Genomic DNA, 18,412 nt, shown 5'->3' on the forward strand with positions numbered 1-18,412 from the left:
TAACTTGTGCAATGACACCCAACACCAAAAGACCATCCAAAGGTCAATTGAACACAGAAACATGCTCAAATTACTACCAAACATTAATACAGAAACTGTTCTTAAAAATACATCCATTAACTCCAGGTTAAAGGAAAATTTGCCTGGATCAGTACAAGAGATGGACTCTCAGGTAAAGTAATCATTCAATAAGTTCTACAAACACTCCCTCATCGGTCATTGGACGAACTCACACAAAAGAGTCACATCCGAAACACATGCCAGTTCACAAACGTGTCTACTTTAACTACATTAACCGTCACACATTCAAGACTTTATTTCCCTTTTTCAGAGCATGTGCTAAAGAAGGAATCATATAATAACAAATACATGCCATTAATATTAATGCACAGAGACATCACCCAGTCATTATACACCTTTACTTTACCTGATATTCAAGTAAATGCACAACTGTTGTGTGGCAATGGACTGGTGTTGCTTTCACAGAGTGCAATGTAAAACACTGACCACAGAGGGCGCCATAGACTAATTTACCATTAGGTTTTACATGGGTAGCAGTGACATCTAGAGGACAGGACACTTTATTTGCATGTCAATGACACTGTAGAATCAATTGGAAGGCATAAGGTCAAAAAAAAATAAACTACATAATGGCATATGGTGAAATATTGTTCATCCGACAAATAAGAACAAGAATATTTTCACCACCCTTTACTCATTCCAGTCTTGTATGTTGTTGTTTTTTTTCAGTGGAACGCTTAACACAGCTCGTTTTCCATAGTGATCATGTTGGTCAAGCTCCAAAATGGACAAAAAATATATAGAAATACTATCATTTTAATAAAAAAAAACTTTGTATGAAGAACAGACAAAAATGTAGGTGTTTTTCAGTGTAAATCTCACTTCTCAAATCAAACTTTCAATCAAATATGGTGCCACATGTGAGACTCGCAACACTTGATCATGAGACACAAGAAGCAATGACGACTGATGATGTCATTGACATCCAACCAGATGTGATGCGAAGGCGCCATATGTGATTTGAAAGATACAGTGTTGGGCAAGGTTTCCAATGAATTACAATGTTGTTCTGTTGATCACAAAGTCTGTCAGAAAGTCAGGAAAAAATATAGCACACAAGTCACATGGTCTGTTATTATGATACTTTTTTCCCCCTTTTTGGAGTTTGACCACTTCTGATCACTATGTGGGTTTATAGTAAGAACAAAGCAAACATAATTTTATAAACTTAATTTTATTTACTTATTTCTCAGAAAACTGAAAAACACCACACAGGTTTAAAACAATGTGAGGGTGAGTAAGTAATGACTTTTTTTTTTAAACTTGGACTGAGATCAAATTCACATTGTCGGCTCTATATTTTGCAGAATGTTAGCTGTATCCTTCATCCTGAAATGGGAAAGGAACACAAAATGTATTGATGTGCAATTTTGTCCAAGTGACCATTTTTCAAGCGGAATATTAAACTATTTATTATGTTTTATAAAAATAACAACACTTACATGTAAACTATTCTGTCCAGCCTTTCTTTAAAATTCTAAGAAATTGGAAGACAAATATACAATAGTTTTTACAACACAAAATACAACACAAATTTCTCTTGAAAATAAGATGAGAAAATGGATGAATGTATGTATGGATGTATGGATGAATGTATGTATGTATGTATGTATGTATGTATGTATGTATGTATGTATGTATGTATGTATGTATGTATGTATGTATGTATGTATGTATGTATGTATGTATGGATGTATGTATGGATGTATGTATGTATGGATGGATGGATGGATGGATGGATGGATGGATGGATGGATGGATGGATGGATGGATGGATGGATGGATGGATGGATGGATGGATGGATGGTCACCTGAGTAGCTGTTGGAGGAGAACTGGCTAGAAGATGCCCATTATCACTGATGTCAGATGGTGGTTGAATCACAGTAGAAAAGCCACTTGCAGATACTTTAACAGATACAGAAGGAAAATAAAAATATTTGAGATTTCATGAATATTTCATTTATTTAAATTATTCAAATTAAAAAAGCTTAAACATTACGAACTACCTGTATTCTCTTTAAATTCAACCTTGCCTGAGTTGAAGACCCCATCTTGTGAAGTTAGACCCTATAGTAGTAGAGAAAACTTTTGTGAGCACCATATAACACATATTTATATTCCTTACTTCTCAAGAGATGCTATGCCAACATGCCATTTTAAAACAAATCACAAAACAAATAATACACCCAGGAACTGTTATATAAGGATATTAAATTGCAACAAAATTCTGTTTTCCTGAACAAATCAGTTGCTGTTGACTGGAATCTGACCTCTAAAGTGGTTTGCAGTCTTCATAAAACAACATTATTTTCCATATGAATATTCCGACTTCGTAACTGAAACCTGAGAGCTTTGCTATAGTGTGCGTATCTGTGCTGACTGTCACTGCTTTTTGATTATCAAAGTGACTTTTGGGAGAAAACAGCATTATGCCACAATTGCAAAATAAATTGAAATTTAACTTCCAAAAAGATGTTAAACTCCCCTACCTGCGCTGAGGTCAGTGCCAGCCTGGTCTCCAGCAGCAGCACGCGACTCTCCAAATTCTCCCACTGGTTGCTCTCGATGATAATCTTGCCAGCCAAGCTTTTCTCCAGAGCATGGATCCTGTGTTCCATGAGGGCCAATCGCTGCTCCAGTCTGCCAACACTCTCCAGAAGACTTACCTCCACGCCCCTCAGCCGGCTCTCTAACACACAATCCTAAAGAGACCCCATGTGCATTACAGTGGATTGAACAAGTTCAGAATTTTGCAGATGATTGTATGTACTAGGAATTGGCAATTTGAGTAATTTTTAGTTTAGTTCCACAACACAAAAAAAGACCAAATGATTACCCCAAAAAAATGTGTATGACGGACACTACCGTTGAAAGGTTTGTGGTCAGTAAGATTTAAAAATAATAATAATAACAATAATATATAATAAATTGATTTTATTCAGCAAGGATACATTTAATTTATCAAAAGTGGCAGTAAAGACATTTAAAATGATCCAAGAAAAAGCTGTTGTATTGAACTTTCTATTCATCAAAAATTCCTGAAAAAAATGTACAAAGGTTTCAACAAAAATATTAAGCAGCAACTGTTTTCAACATTGATTATAAGAAATGTTCTTGAGCACCACATCAGAATATTAGAATGATTTCTGAATGATCATGTGACACGGAAAACTGAAGTAATGATGCTGAAAATTCAGCTTTGCCATTACAGGAATAAATCACATTTTGAATCTATTATGAAAGAAAATAATTTTTAAATTGTACTAATATTTCACAATACTGCTTACAATATTAATTTTTACTGTATTTTTGATCCAAAAAATGCAGCATTGGTTAGCATGAGACACTTATTTCAAACACATTAAAAGTAATTTCCAACCATAAACTTCTGAACTGTAGTTTTAGTGTATGTTAAATGTATATTTTGTTTTAATCACCATATTGTTATCATCAATAATGGTTTTAAAAATCTAACATTAACAACCTACATTTTCCGTTTGGAAAAAATAAATAAATGAACAATATGAAAAAGAAAAACATCAAGATTTTCAAAATATTCTTTAAAAAAAAAGTCTTTCTATTAACAACATGGTCTGCTGAGGAGAAAATAACACTGCTACTGCTTATGATAAAAGTTTCACATAGTACTTTCTTTCGACCATTAAAACTGACCAGTTGGTGCATAATGTGCTCTCAAATAATGATTACTCATGCCCCTCCCTGTGTGTACATGTGTTGCAGGATGTGCGCTCACATTGGAATCTGTAGGTTGAGGCGAATCCTCGAGATCCTCACTGTCTAACTCCCTCTTTTCTGTTTCCTCTTCCTGCCGTGGCTGCACATCTGAGCAGCGTCTGATCTGAGCTGGTGCTGAGCTGCTGCCAAGATGCCTTTCTACCAGTGGCTGCTTCTGAGGTACCTAAGAGGGAAAGCAGCAGATATAATAACAATAATTATTATCATCATCATCAAATCAATTATGTTTATTTTACTGTCAATTATGTTTCCACTTACTGTCAGGGCTTTTAACACCAGTGAGTTACTCTCAGGAGAAGGGATCTCATTTTTAATGCAGCTCTTCAACTGAGGCCTTCTCTTTGGCTTACTGACATGCTGTTAATTCAATTAAAATATTAAAATATAAATAATAAACATAAATAAATACAATATGGCCAATAACCAGTAAAAAATGTCTGATATTAAAAATTCTATCATATTTTCTCGAAATAGATTAAAACTAAAATCGCTTTAAATGCTACAAGTGAATTTAGGCATCACAACATTATGTAAACATAAAAAATAAATAATCATTTTGAGATGTGCTAAAGATTACATTTAACAGTTTTATTTAATATGTTAAAAATATCATTTAATATTAGTGTTTTTAAAGATTAACTTTGACAGATGACAGCAAATGTAAAAACTTAAAAGTAAAAAAAGGGAAAATGAGAATGCAAAATTAATTATCGAATTTAAAGGGTTAGTTCACCCAAATCATTTACTCATCATTTACTCACCCTCATGTTGTCCCAAACCTGTAAGACCGTTGTTCAAGTTCAGAACACAAATGAAAATATTTGAATTGAGCGGTTTAGACATAATCACTTTATATGATGAACAGATTGAATGTATGCTTTAATTCACATATAAGCATTCATCAACTCACACATCAGTTGTGGTAAACGGAAGCTGTAACATGCTTGCTTGACGTGCAAGAACCAATGAGGTTCATTCTCGTGTGTAACGCATCACATTTGAGCTTCTGCAAGAACTAATGAGGATACTGTTTTCATCAGTTACGGTTGAGCTTCTATTTATGATCGCTCAACAATGTTTAAATATGAATAAAAGCATAAATTCAATCTGTTCATCATACACAATTATCGAGTCTTTTCAGAAAATTTTGACTAAACCACTCAATTCGTATGAATTAGTTTCTCTTTATGAACTTTTTGAAGGGTCAAAGGGGTAGTTGTCAACAGCGGGATTACAATCTTTCTATACAGATTTCATTTAAAATGTCTCATTTGTGTTCTGATGATGAACAAAAGTCTTACGGGTTTGGAAAGACATAAGGGAGAGTAAATAAAGACAATTTTTTTCATTTTTGGGTGAACTAACCCTTTAAATAAAACAATCTCTATTGGCTGATAACTGAAATGGTACCTATTTCGCTTATCGCTATATTAGAAAAAAAATTTTGAGATACCTTGCTTTCTTTTGTCAGTTCTTTGTGCTTGTTGAGAATAAGGCCAATGATATCACAGAGAATGGTGACTTTCCTCTCAGCAAAGCCAAACTGAAGAAACTGCTGTTTGGTCAACGACGGCTTATAGCTGAAAACATCCCGCAAGACCTACATTTTAAGAGATTTTCCCATGAAAATGCAGATACAACAAAAAGAGTGCTAAAATAAATATTACAACTTCAGGGGTTTAACATATTAAAGGACTTGGAAGGAAATTATCCCCTCAGTTGATTAAAATCACAAACAAAAAATTGATTTGTAGAGTTTCTGGTACAGGAGGAACTCCAGAGGAGCCACCAAGACTAATCACAGGAGGACTAAGCCAGATGTAAACAAAGACCTGTAGCGCAAAGGGAAAAATGATGACTGGAAAAATATTATAGAACTGCTAAACACTACTTTCCTGTTTCAACAACTCTAATTTTTAGCAAATGTCATCGAGGCCCTCAAGGTAATATACTGGGACCACTAATTCCCCCCAGAACATTTCACGTGAGCTGCAGTCTGAATCTGCAGATGATCCTGGGACGAAGGCCAGAACTTTTAGAAATGCACGAAAGGTCAATGAACCGGAGGAAGCGTCAAAAGACAGAGCAGCTCTTCAGTCCAACGGTTAAACGTACAGAATCAGCTTTGAGTTAATCTGAGATCAGATGACTTGGACCAACATGAAGGCAAGCCTCCTTTTTTGTTCACTCACTGCAGGAGAGAGACGTGAGAAGAGAATTTTAATTACTCAAGACTTGGTGGAGAAGAGCTGCCAGAACATCTGAATGGCGGAGAATGGGGCTACAGATGCTCCGAATCACAGAGCTCTGGAAGAGACCTGCATTTCTGATTCGGGGGGTTAAAACCCTCTGAGATCAGGGACAGTGCCAGTAAATATGGCTATAGGCAACATAAAACTTTGTGAAATTGCTTTTCATAGAAAAAATCCACCTCATTAAAGGCGAGGTTAAAAACATTATCATTGACTGGGTTCAGGCATAGCTCTAAACTCTATCATTTTTTACCTCAAAAATGAACTTTCTGTCCTCATAACTGAAACAAAGCAACTCCGACCACTTGGATCCATTTAAAACAACCACCTCCTCAAAACCACTAGCTCTTGAATGAAACGGCAAACCGTTTATAAAAGTCAAATTAAAAGGGGCTGCAATATCACAAACATGCATGCTAATAAAGATCTGTTGTTGATTTCAAATGAAAATTGCTAAACCAATGTGTGCTGTATTAAATAGCCTTTTAACTGAACTGTGACTCAATTTGTTAAACTCAAGAGTTTAAAGGGATAATTCACACAAAAAATTTAATTATTTACTCACCCTCATGTTGTTTCAAACCTATACATTTTTTATTTATTTTTTCTGTTGAACGCAAAATAAGATATTTTGAAGAATGTTGGTAACCAGTTTTGGTGACCACTGACTTCCATAGAAATTACAAAAAGGAACACAGAAACATTTCTCAAAATATCTTTCTTTTATGTTCCACAGAAAAAGAAATGAAGAGTTAGCAATAACAGAATTTTATTTGATAAATTATCCCTTTAAAATATATTCATCCAATTCAATAACAAGCTACATAAAAATAATATTTAATAAGCTACTGCTACATTCATGCAATTCACCTTGTAAACATTCTCAATAAATCGTAAATCATTCATTCCGGTTAATTCCACACCATAATCGACCAGGTGCTCTGTGAGTGAGGGGGAAAAGGACGTGAAGGTAAAGCTCACAATAGGAAGACACGCTGATGGATCTCCCACAGCCAATCTGAAGAGTAAAACACAACATCAAATTATAAAGCACTTGTACGAACAAACAATTAAAATTTGTTACACAATCAACACCATATATATGTTTTAAATCAAATAAAGTTTTATAACATGTCTGCAAGCCATTTTGAGTATCGTGCTGGAGACAAATTAAGTCATTTTTCTGGACCATCTCCAGCATGTAGAAGCCAAACGGATCTGTCTTTCAGAGAAGAATGCTGTGTTTGATGCATCTCACATCAAAACCTCTTCACTGAGCATCTGATGTGCAGCTTGAGATCCTGGTGGAGGAACGGGGCTGGTTTTTGTAAAGCATGTTTACAAAATAGCTCAGCATTGGAGAGGCTCAGGACAAGTCTTCAACTTTCCAAACTTCAAAACAAAATATGGGACATGAAACACTGGCAGACCCCCCTTTTGGATGTTTACGTGAGTCAAGATGTTTAAAGTCTAGGCCAAAAAAGTGGGGGTAGAATTGGGGGACGTTAATGTCTAATGAATTACATCCCGCATATCATCTCTGCTGACTGCATGTGAAAAATTAATTCAGAAGAGCTATGCATTCATAAAGGCCGGGAAGTGAATGAGATTTTGTATCGAATGTCAGTGTGGTCAGATTTTATTATAGGAGGTCCCTTTACTTACTTGATTTAGGTTCAGGGGAATATATCTAAAAACCTACTTTAAGCATCAAAGACGTTTAATCAGCGTTTTTGAACAAATCTCTTGAATGAATGATTCAATGACAAATACACTTTTAACATTACCGCAGACATTTTTTTATCCGAACTATAAGCTTGTATCCCACTTCTGTGATGATTTGAATATAACACAGAGATAACAAAACTGTGGTTAAAAAGACTGTTCTTGAAGTTGTTTCATACCTATGCATGACAACTGCTCTCCCCGGGTCAGCGGCAGCGCAAACTCAGATTTGAATGTTCCGGTGTGATTTTGTCAAAGGTTTAATAGACACAGGCGAATCATTGCCATTTAGGAACGAGATTGTGTGGGTGTTTGAATCGAGATTGTGATCTTTTAATGATTAATCGTGCAGCTCTAACCTAACCATATAATACTATTTTTTCTATTTCCACACAGCTGATCAACTAATTCACAAAGCCACTCAGCTAGCTAAGTCTTCTTTCTCAATCTCTATCAAAGACATAAAAGGCCTGGACTCATTGTCAATGGCCTGATGTTTGCTCATAACAGTGTTAACCTTCATATAATGCTAACCATCATAGGACAATTAGGCCTTCCTTTTACCCCATCCACATTCGTGACATGCAATATCCCTGTAGCTCAAACTGCAAAGCATGGTGCTAGCAACGCCAATGTAATGGGTTTGATTCCCATGAAATGCATTATCTGATCAAATGTATTCCTTTAATACAATTTAAGTCCTTTGGATAAAAGTGTCTGCCAAATGCATAAATGTAAATTCAACACACAAAAAGAGCAATATCTACAAGGGTAGCATGTACAAAATCAAAAAAAAAAATCTTAAAGTCAACATAAAACAAAAGTTGCTATAGCCTAGTCTTTCCTTCCCAATTGTATATGAAGCAGCTTCTCAAACAAGTAAACAATGTGGGTGGGACTTGATTTTGTCCATAGGGAATTGATTGGATGGTTGTGGCTTGCTATAGCTGTGTTCTCAAGTAAGTGATAGGTGTCCCACCCTCGTGCCAGTAAACACGTCATTAGAGAAGAGAAGAGAAGAGAAGAAGCAAGGGGAAGTTATTTTGATTAAAGATTATGAGGACAGATACATTAAAATAATAATAATAATAATGATGTGCACAGATAAATCATTTATAATAAATACTGCAATATTCGATGAAATAAATATGACTTGTACATTTTGATTTCATGGTGACTTTAAAGATAATATTTAAAGTATAAACCCTACCCTAATCTTATTTTATAAAGTGCTAACATGGATTCAGTACAAGAATGGATATTTATCAAATTCTCACTCTACCATACATAATGCATTTTTTTTCACTGCCAGTTTTTTATTTACACAGGCATGATCAGCCACATGTAAATTAATTAGGAAATTATCTTATGTAGAATGGTCACCTGATTTCCATGTGCAGAATAATTTGGCAACTGAATTGTATTCATGACTTTTTTTTTAATACATGAATTTTATTCATGTTTAAACCAGTCTTGCATTATATATATATATTAAAATATTTGATTCAACTATTGGTTTAAAAATTCGTCATACCTTTGATAGTCCACTTCTCTAGGATACTTTAGAGAACGGAGAGAGGCTTCCAGCTTTCTTAGACATCCTTTCAAATCACCAGTGCCCATCACTGTAATGTCAGAGGATTTCATTAGGAGTTACATATTTATTAATATGTACTGTATAAATACATACCGATGTCAATTTACCATTCATTGACCATACAATGTAAATGAACGTGGCGTGTTATTCCAAGTACATATTTTTCACTAGTTGATTAAATTTCGCACTTATTTGCGTTTGTATAACAGTAACAACTGTCTTACCGATGGCTGTATTTTATAGTTAAACAGTTATTGCTAATTCCTCCCTTTTGTTTTTGCCGCTGAAATGTCCGGGATTGTTGTTATTGGTTTCTATACACCAGGAGACGTCGGTTCAATCCTTTGTTTCACTTCTACACATTCGTGTCTTAGCTTGCTTCTTTTATGTTTTTATAAGCACATACAAATGTGTTAATGCAATTTCATGAAATTATTCATTTACTCATGTATTTTAATTAATTCACGCATTTATTAATTTATTTATTTTTATTAACTTCATTCGTTTATTCATTTTATTTTTGTATTTTATGTTATATTGCCGTACGAAAATGACAGAAAACTTTTCGATCGAAAGTGCAACTGTATGTTCCTGTGATATATTTACTCTGAGCGATTTGCGTCACTTCCACCAATAACAAGAAACGTCAGTCTGGCCAGAGTGTTCGAGGAGGCGGAGAGACAGCAAAGACAGACAGGAGGAGCGAGTGGACTGATGAATGATAGTGTTACAGGACTGTCTCACCTCGATCAGCAGCGTTGGAGCTGTCAAGATGGCTGTCCTGGGCTCTTGTTAAAAGACTGAGATGATTTCATCCGTGACACACTGGCAGATCACTAGCAACTCATTTCGTCGCGGCGGCGGTAGAAGTATTTCACAGAGGTGGGTGGCGCTCCTTAGAGCGATTGATGCTGCAAAAATAAAAACAGAAGCGTTTTTCCGCAACAGCCAATCAGAGTTCGAGTTTATGTGTCAAATTGGTATTCTAACCAATTGTTTTAGAGCAAGGCGGGACTTTGTGCTTCAGCCAAACATGATAGAGGACCCATAGCTTAAAAAAAATACAAACTGTAGAAAACCTCGATTTGTATGTTAGTAATCACACTAAATAATATTTTTTTTTTATAATTCACAGTCTCACATATTGTACTAATATATTGTTTTACTTCTATAATATGTCAGATGAGTTCTCCTTTGTTCGGGCAGAAATCTGAAAGGCTAACTTACTGATACTAAGTTATGCAAATAAAGGCAGAAAAATACGCCAGGGTTAAACTACGTTTTAAGTACTTTTCAATTGACCTAAAATGTATGTTTAGATCCTGTAAATGGTGCTTTTGTGATATTCTTGTGGGCCTGTAGCTGTTCTTTCCATCTTGTATAGTATCGGTTTACTGTAAATGTTTTTTGTCAATAGTACACAATTAGAACATGCATGTAGTTGCCAGACCTGTTTACTTTCACTTTTAATAGAAAGACAAGAGTTAGATGAGCTAATCCACCATTTAAAAAAAAAAAAGATGTTCATTATATAACTTCAATAAGCGCACATTTTTGTAATGATTTAAGAACTGCTTCTGCCCTTAGGCAAAGCAGAGGGAAATTGCTTGTAAGAGTTCATTGACCTTATTCAGATTTCCGTTCCATGTTTTAAGCAGGTCTAAGAATTCCCAAGCTCCTCCTACAGAATGCCAAGGAGCATTGCGTCAGTCCCGAATAAGTAATATGTCAAGATCATATGAAAAAAGCTGTCATAGAGACTATGCGACAAAGAAAGTGACCCGAAAGCATTCAAGAGGCCATTAAATACAAGAATAACAAGGCTTCTCATAGACTGAGATATGTTTTAGAGTGAAAGGCCCTTGGAGGGAGTCAGACAGGGCCACATAAAAAGGCTTAATGCATATCTCAGAGAGAGGATTAGTGCTACTGCAGTGGAGATAAAACTGCCATCAGGGGTTTTATTTCCCAGCGGACTACTGCACACTAGCACTAAAAACAGTTTCCTTTGGGCTGTTTTGCTCTGTCGGATAATGCAAGGATTCGGGGACCTAACAGAAATGATCTAAATCAAAAATAATGTGCTGAGAGTTTGAGGCCTCTGGATTACTCTGGTTTAGTTTGTAGAAACAGAAGGCAGAGAGATAAAAGGCTTAATACACAACGCTTTCCTTAAATAATAAATAAATAAATACAATACGAGATTATATGATTTACAAAAGCTCTCAGTGAAACAGGGAATACAAGCACCTTGTGTAAGATTACATCAGCTTCTCTTGCCTAATGTATATGAAATCAAAAACAGAAACTGATCTAAGACCTGAACTCTTTGTTATCGAAATCTGTTGCATGTGTTGTATACTTCAGTTTTTTAATAGTCACAGAGAGTTAACAGGTCTATAGCTCCGCAGTAATGCAGGAACTCGGTGACATAACTTGACTCAATTTCAAACCGGAATTTACTGTTGAAAAACTCATTTTCACAACTGATCAAACGTTTGAAATAATCAAGAGTTTTTCTCTCTCTCTCTCTCTTATGCTAACTAGGACTGAATTTATGTCATGTAAAATAGAGTAAAAATAGCAATATTGGAAAAATATGATTACAATTTAAAATAACTGTTTTCTATTTAAATATATTTTAACTGTAATTTATTCCTGTGCTGGCAAAGCTGAATTTTCAGCATTATTACTTCAGTCTTCAGTGTTAAATGATCCTTCAAAAATCATTATAATATGCTGATTTGGTGCTCAATTATTATTATTGTGCTTTTATATGGTTTCTTATTATCAGTGTTGAAACCCGTTTTTGCTGCTTAAACAGTGATGCATTTTCTTTCAGGATAGAAAGTTTAAAAAGTGAATTGATATGAAATGGAAGTACATTTTGTAACACTATAAATGTTTTAACTGTCACTTTCAAACAATATAATGTGTCCTTGCTGAATAAAAGTATTAATATCTTTTTATTTGTATCTTACTTGCCCTAAACTTTTAAAATTGTAGTGTATCATGGTTTCCACAAAAAAAAACATTTAACAGCAAAACTGTTTTCAACATGCTAATAATAAGTGTTTCTTGAGCACCAAATCAGAATATTAGAATGATTTCTGAAGGATCATGTGACACTGAAGACTTTAGTAATGGCTGCTAAATATTTAGCTTTTCATGTAATGTAAAGTTGGTGTAGTGGATTTTTTTTTCTCAACCTACACAAACTTGTATACAAGTGTACTATTTGAATGCATGAAGCTGCAATGAAATTCATTTTTTTAATATTTTTTTCAGATCTGCAGATGGGTCAGGTTCTGTGGAGGGTGGTGAGGAACCAGCAGCTGCAGCAGCAGTACAGTGAACAGTGCTTCCTCCAGCAGGAGAGAGAGCAGGGCCGAAGAATGGGTCCCCCACTGTCTGATCCGCTGCAGCAGCGCCGTACGCCACAGTGCCAGGTCCCCGGCTCCGACATCAGTCACCTGCTGCGCGTCCGCAGGGGCAAAGAGGAGCAGGGCTTCATCGATCTTGAGATGCTGCCTCCCGAACTCAGCATCACCATCCTCTCCTACCTGAATGCTACCGACCTGTGCCTGGCCTCCTGTGTGTGGCAGGACTTGGGCAATGATGAGTACCTGTGGCAGGGGTCAGTGATACGTTTAGCTTCCATATAAAATATCATCTCAGTATTTTTTCAATAATAATTCAGGGAGAACTCGTATAAGGGAGGATAATGCTTCTTTCAATGGATTTGATGTCTTCATTATTTCAGCTCTTAGATTTCCTAATATTATAAAATAAATAAATGTTTCCACTAATTGTGTGTTTTTATATTTTAGCATTCCTCCTATTCAACTGCTTTGTTTTTCTTTGTCTGCCCTCCAGCCTGTGCAAGTCCACTTGGGGTCACTGTTCCATATACAATCGAAGGCTTCCATATGGATTTTCCTATAGAAAGCTCTACATGGAATTAGATGAAGGAAGTTTAACGTTCAACGCCAACCCGCAAGAGGTACAAAAAATGCAAACTTCGCCACAATAATGTCTCTGTAATTAGAGGCCAAGCCATTTAATGTTTAAACGGGCAAAGAACAGAGAAATGATCATAACCACAGTGTGCTTTGGAAACACAATTCTGACCAATCTCAGCTATGATTAATATGACGGTTTCCTCCTCCACCCTGTAAATTCCCACATATCCCGGCAATGCTCATACTGCAGACTAAATATATTATTTTTACAAGCTCACCTAGAATGAATAATGGTCCATGACATAGGCTTTTAGACCACAACCCGGCTTGAAACGAAATGAATAGCTTTTCTCTCATGCAAACTGCTCTTAAAACATCATTTCTGTTCAAAGATGCATTTGAATGTCTTGACTCCCCCTCGCTCGTGTCTTAGGTTAGATTAGCAAAGCTTTAGCTGTCCACTTAAAGGACATGCGATAGCCTTGCTCCGGACTAAACCGCGGTGTCTGGTAAAAAAGATCGCCCCCTCCTTCACTTTTTCCCTTAATCCCCACACCCTGTTTTTTGTGGGTTCTTTCATTCAGGGTATCAGTTACTTCATGTTCAGAGGGATTCTTTTGGACCACCCGAAGGAAATTGCCAAGTTTATATTCTATACCAGAATGCTCAACTGGAAGATGCTGCGGAATTATCTTGATGAACGGTTTGTTTCCTATTTTTTTCATTCCTTTTTATTATTGTATAGGACATGTAGTTTTATAGTTTATACCAAGCACTGTATATATGTGTGTGTGTGTGTGTGTGTGTGTGTGTGTGTGTGTGTGTGTGTGTGTGTGTGTGTGTGTGTGTCTCAATGTATATGATATTCTGCTACTGATAATACCTAAAAATGTTGATTAAGTTTCCTGTGATTGCAGGCGAGATGTCCTGGATGAGTTGGTCACACTTCATAATTTTAGAAACCAATTCCTCCCTAATGCACTGAGGGACTTCTTCAGACACATTCATGCCCCGGAGGAGCGGGGCGAGTACCTGGAGACCCTCATCACTAAGTTTTCTCATCGTTTCTGTGCCTGCAACCCCACTTTGGTCCGGGAAGTGGGCTTAAGTCCTGGTAAGTGAACTACAGCACAGTCATTACAGATGCCAGAACGGCACTTATACTACGATGTGATCTAATGTGTAATTGCGACATCAAGATCACGGTGGTTTGCTTTGCTCTGTGTCAGACATGTACAGAATGTCACAAGTGACGTTCACAGATTTTTGCCATAGGCAACAATTAAAGTTGAAGTACTGGTTCTAATTGTGGTACATGCAAATCACAACTTGCAGGATTATTGTCGTGTATTGATTTGAATCAACCATCTTTTATTAGTTGCAGATCTGCATGATCTTGTCTTTGTATAGAGCAACATGTGAGAAATCCTTGTACTAACACTGCCGTTTGCTTTTAAAGCTGAGCTAAGCCCGCTGGCTTAAAGTGTTAGCAGAAAAGGACTCTGTGTTGAGTCCAACCAATCAGAGTTACCGCCTGCAATAACATGTGACTTGTAGTGCATGTGTGCTACTGTACAAGCAGGAAGATTTATTATAAATTACTGACAGAGTTCAAGCCGAGTTGTGCTCTTCTCGCATTGTTTCCATTTCAACATATATTTATATATATTTGCGGCCAAAAGTTTGAACTAATTAATTAATTAATTAATGCAGTTATTTGATGAAAAAAATGCAGTAAAAACAGAAATATTGTAAAATATTCTTACAAAGATAACCGGTTTCCATTTGAATATATTATAAAATATAATCTATTCCTGTAATGGCAAATCTGAATTTTCATTACTGCAGTCTTCAGTTTCATGATGACTTTGAGAAATCATGAGTAATGATCCTTTACAAATCATTCTAATATGATTTGTTGCAAAAAAGTATATATATATAAATATATTTTATAATTATTAATGTTGAAAACAGTTGTGCGATTAATATTTTGTGGAAACAGTGACCGAAACAATAATATATAAATCATTACTTTAATTTAACCAATAAATTTAATTGATTCAAGTGCCAGTGAAGACATCTATAATGTTACAAATGATTTCTATTTCAAATAAATGCTGGGGTTTTATTTTTTCTATTCATCAAAGAATCTTGGGGGAAAAAAAATGCATCACAGTTTCCACAAAAATATTAATAAAATATAAAGCAGCAAAAACAGTTTTCAACATTGATAATAATATAAACCCTTATTAGTAATTCAGCACCAATAATAATTGATACTAATTGAGCACCAAATCAGCATAGTAGAATGTTTTCTGAAGAATCATGTGACACTAAAGACTGGAGTAATGATGCTAAAAATTCAGCTTTGCATCACAGGACTAAATTACATTTTTAAATAAATTCAAACAAAAAAAAACAGTTATGTTAAAATGTAATATTGTGAAATATAATACTGTTTCTGCATAATGCAAACATTTTTATTTGAGGTAGGGATTACAACTTTACAAGATAAATGACAAACATGAACTCTCTCTCTCTCGCTCGCTCTCTCTCTCACTCACTCTCACTCTCTCACTCTCTCTCTCACTCTCTCTCACTCTCTCTCTTTCTCTCTCTCTCTCTCTCTCTCTCTCTCTCTCTCTCTCTCACTCTCTCTCACTCTCTCTCTCACTCTCACTCTCTCTCTCTCTCTCACTCTCTCTCTCTCTTTCTCTCTCTCTCTCTCACTCTCACTCTCTCTCGCTCGCTCTCTCTCTCACTCTCTCTCACTCTCTCACACACTCTCACTCTCTCTCACTCTCTCACTCTCTCTCTCACTCTCTCTCACTCTCTCACTCTCACTCTCTCTCTCTCACTCTTTCTCTCTCTCTCTCTCTCTCTCTCTCTCTCTCTCTCTCTCTCTCTCTCTCTCTCTCTCTCTCTCTCTCTCTTCTCTCTCTCTCTCGCTTTCTCTTCTGGTTTTGCAGATGCTGTGTATGTGCTGTGCTACTCCCTTATCCTTCTCTCCATCGATCTGACCAGCCCTCACGTAAAGAACAAGATGTCCAAAAGGGAGTTTATCCGAAACACACGGCGGGCTGCTCAGAACATCAGCGAGGACTTTGTAGGCCACCTCTATGACAACATCTATCTGATCGGCCACGTGGCGGCCTAGGCACGGCAGAGCTTGACACGTCAGAAGGATTCCACTTGAACATGGAAGAAACACTGTCAGAACTCATTTTAAAATGAAGTCCTATGAGCTCTAGATATGATGTGCTGCATTACAGACGTGGAGGACGGCCACAATGTGAAGAATCAGTGAAGCAAGTCAGTTGTTAGCAGGCTAGCAATGGTAGCGACAAGGTTTACCTACAAGAAACCGCTTAAACATGCAAAACTATGTAGCTACATGAAGGTATATGAGATAAGCTATGAAGTCAGTTAAAGCCGAATGTAGACTTAATGGGGCTTGCGTCATATTTACAACAACATCTATTTTCTTCCTCATTCTAATTTGAAAACCTCTCTTTATATCAAATGAATGTCAGCTTTTTTTGCCATATCTACAAAATTCAGGCAAGTCTAAGACATTCAATCTAGTCACTGTGATATCAAAGGACTGACAGGCTAAAATAGCAGAACTATTGAAAATTTAAAAAAAGCATTTTATTTTAACTCTATGTGCACTTTCGTGTTTTAGGAGGCTTTGTGTTTGTGCATTGTCACATATGTCTCATCTTCCTTGAGAAGAGTAAAACCCTGTGAGACATTGTTTGCACTGAATTTTTATCACGTATGTTTCATAGGTTTTTTTTTTGGTCATCTTTTTTCCTAATTTTTTTTCTTTCTTTCCTTTTTTTTTTTTTTTTTTTTGCTTGTAGACTAATGTTAGACCATTTCCCAATCCTATATAAATTATATACATGCAAATAATTCATAATATACAATCAGATGAAATCAGCTATCATCATGTATCATCTGAACATGAGTACTCCAGAGAAACTTTTCTAAAAATAATAATTGGACATCTTGTCTTTTGGTTAAGTATTTGCTCAGTTCATAAATGTGGGTATTTTTTTCTTTCTTTTATTCAGATTTGTCTTTTATTTAGATTTTCTACAATTGGTTGCCAATAGAGAGGATTAAATATTAAACAACATATACACAATAATAAGGAATGATACTATTATTCACACGCTCTGCATAGTTTAATTTAATGTTGAACATTTGATTTGCACATAATGTATATATTTAAGTATAGAGATTTATAAACATTAAAATTTATTTTGGAGTATTTTAACTAAGAGTTGTGGTTTTTCCCTCAATTAAAAAAAACTTCATTCTCGTTTGCTCTTTTTTTTTTGGCATATTTACCATGTCACAATGCTACTTAATTCTGGCCATTGTTATCCAGTGCTGAATTAACTGTAATTTTAATAACAGATTACAGCTGTCTTTCTTTTTTGTATTTCGTTACACTATGCTCAGCATTCTTTTGGTATTTATCCAGAAAATGCTATTCTATTTGAACAAATCTGCTTAACTCAGAACGAATTTGTTTAGTATAGATTTCAGAATGATAACACTGGACTAACGTACTTATAGATTGTATCAAAAAAATAAAACTTTGAAAGTCACTGGTTGCATAGTCACGTGTGCATGTGTGTCGTCCACTCCTTAGCAGTTCAAAAGCAATGCATTTGTTTAATACGGCATTTTCTTTGATTGCAAACCAAAAAAAAATTATATTGGGTTAATGATTTTTTGGGAAATTGGAATTTACATAAATTGTGCGACTACTTTTATTAAAACAAGCTATTTCAAAGTAATATGAGATTAATTTTTCCTGGAAAACTATACGCCGGTTAAATGCGATTGTTTCAAATACTTTGTATAGCCTAATGCTTTCAAAATTATTCTGCATGAGAAAGACATCGCAAGAAAAGTCGTTTTCATGTGTTGCGGGCAAATGAAAAGATTTAATGAGACTTCACCTTTAAATGGAAGTGCAGATTTCTGCTTGAAATTGAATACAGCCTAACTGATCGTGAGG

At 35.6% G+C, this 18,412-nt stretch overlaps 2 protein-coding genes across 4 annotated transcripts; one reads left to right on the plus strand and one right to left on the minus strand.

Annotated features, from left to right (window-relative positions):
- Positions 1-1,239: 1,239 nt before the first annotated feature.
- Positions 1,240-9,756, minus strand: cep44 (centrosomal protein 44). Of its 3 annotated transcripts, none has more exons than XM_077246676.1 (11): positions 9,637-9,756; positions 9,350-9,440; positions 6,961-7,108; positions 5,292-5,438; positions 4,097-4,195; positions 3,837-4,001; positions 2,572-2,784; positions 2,089-2,149; positions 1,893-1,987; positions 1,524-1,558; positions 1,240-1,410 (listed from the first exon to the last, which is right to left on the minus strand). In XM_077246676.1, exons 2-11 carry the CDS (start codon positions 9,436-9,438, stop codon positions 1,362-1,364), a joined length of 1,101 nt encoding a protein of 366 aa, XP_077102791.1. In that variant the 5' UTR covers positions 9,439-9,440; positions 9,637-9,756; the 3' UTR covers positions 1,240-1,361. The 3 variants fall into 3 exon arrangements, with proteins under 3 accessions (XP_077102791.1, XP_077102792.1, XP_077102793.1); XM_077246677.1 differs by lacking the exon at positions 9,637-9,756 and adding an exon at positions 9,506-9,624; XM_077246678.1 differs by lacking the exon at positions 5,292-5,438.
- A 272-nt stretch (positions 9,757-10,028) lies between these two features.
- Positions 10,029-17,996, plus strand: fbxo8 (F-box protein 8). Its single transcript, XM_077246679.1, has 6 exons — positions 10,029-10,294; positions 12,701-13,049; positions 13,289-13,415; positions 13,959-14,077; positions 14,292-14,488; positions 16,344-17,996. The coding sequence occupies exons 2-6, from the start codon at positions 12,709-12,711 to the stop codon at positions 16,529-16,531; spliced, it is 972 nt and encodes a 323-aa protein (XP_077102794.1). The 5' UTR covers positions 10,029-10,294; positions 12,701-12,708; the 3' UTR covers positions 16,532-17,996.
- The last annotated feature ends 416 nt before the right edge of the window (positions 17,997-18,412 follow it).

Source organism: Siphateles boraxobius, unplaced genomic scaffold (genome assembly GCF_051911475.1).
Source record: "Siphateles boraxobius isolate OS27281-9 unplaced genomic scaffold, OSU_SipBor_1 29, whole genome shotgun sequence".
Lineage (NCBI taxonomy): Eukaryota > Metazoa > Chordata > Actinopteri > Cypriniformes > Leuciscidae > Siphateles > Siphateles boraxobius.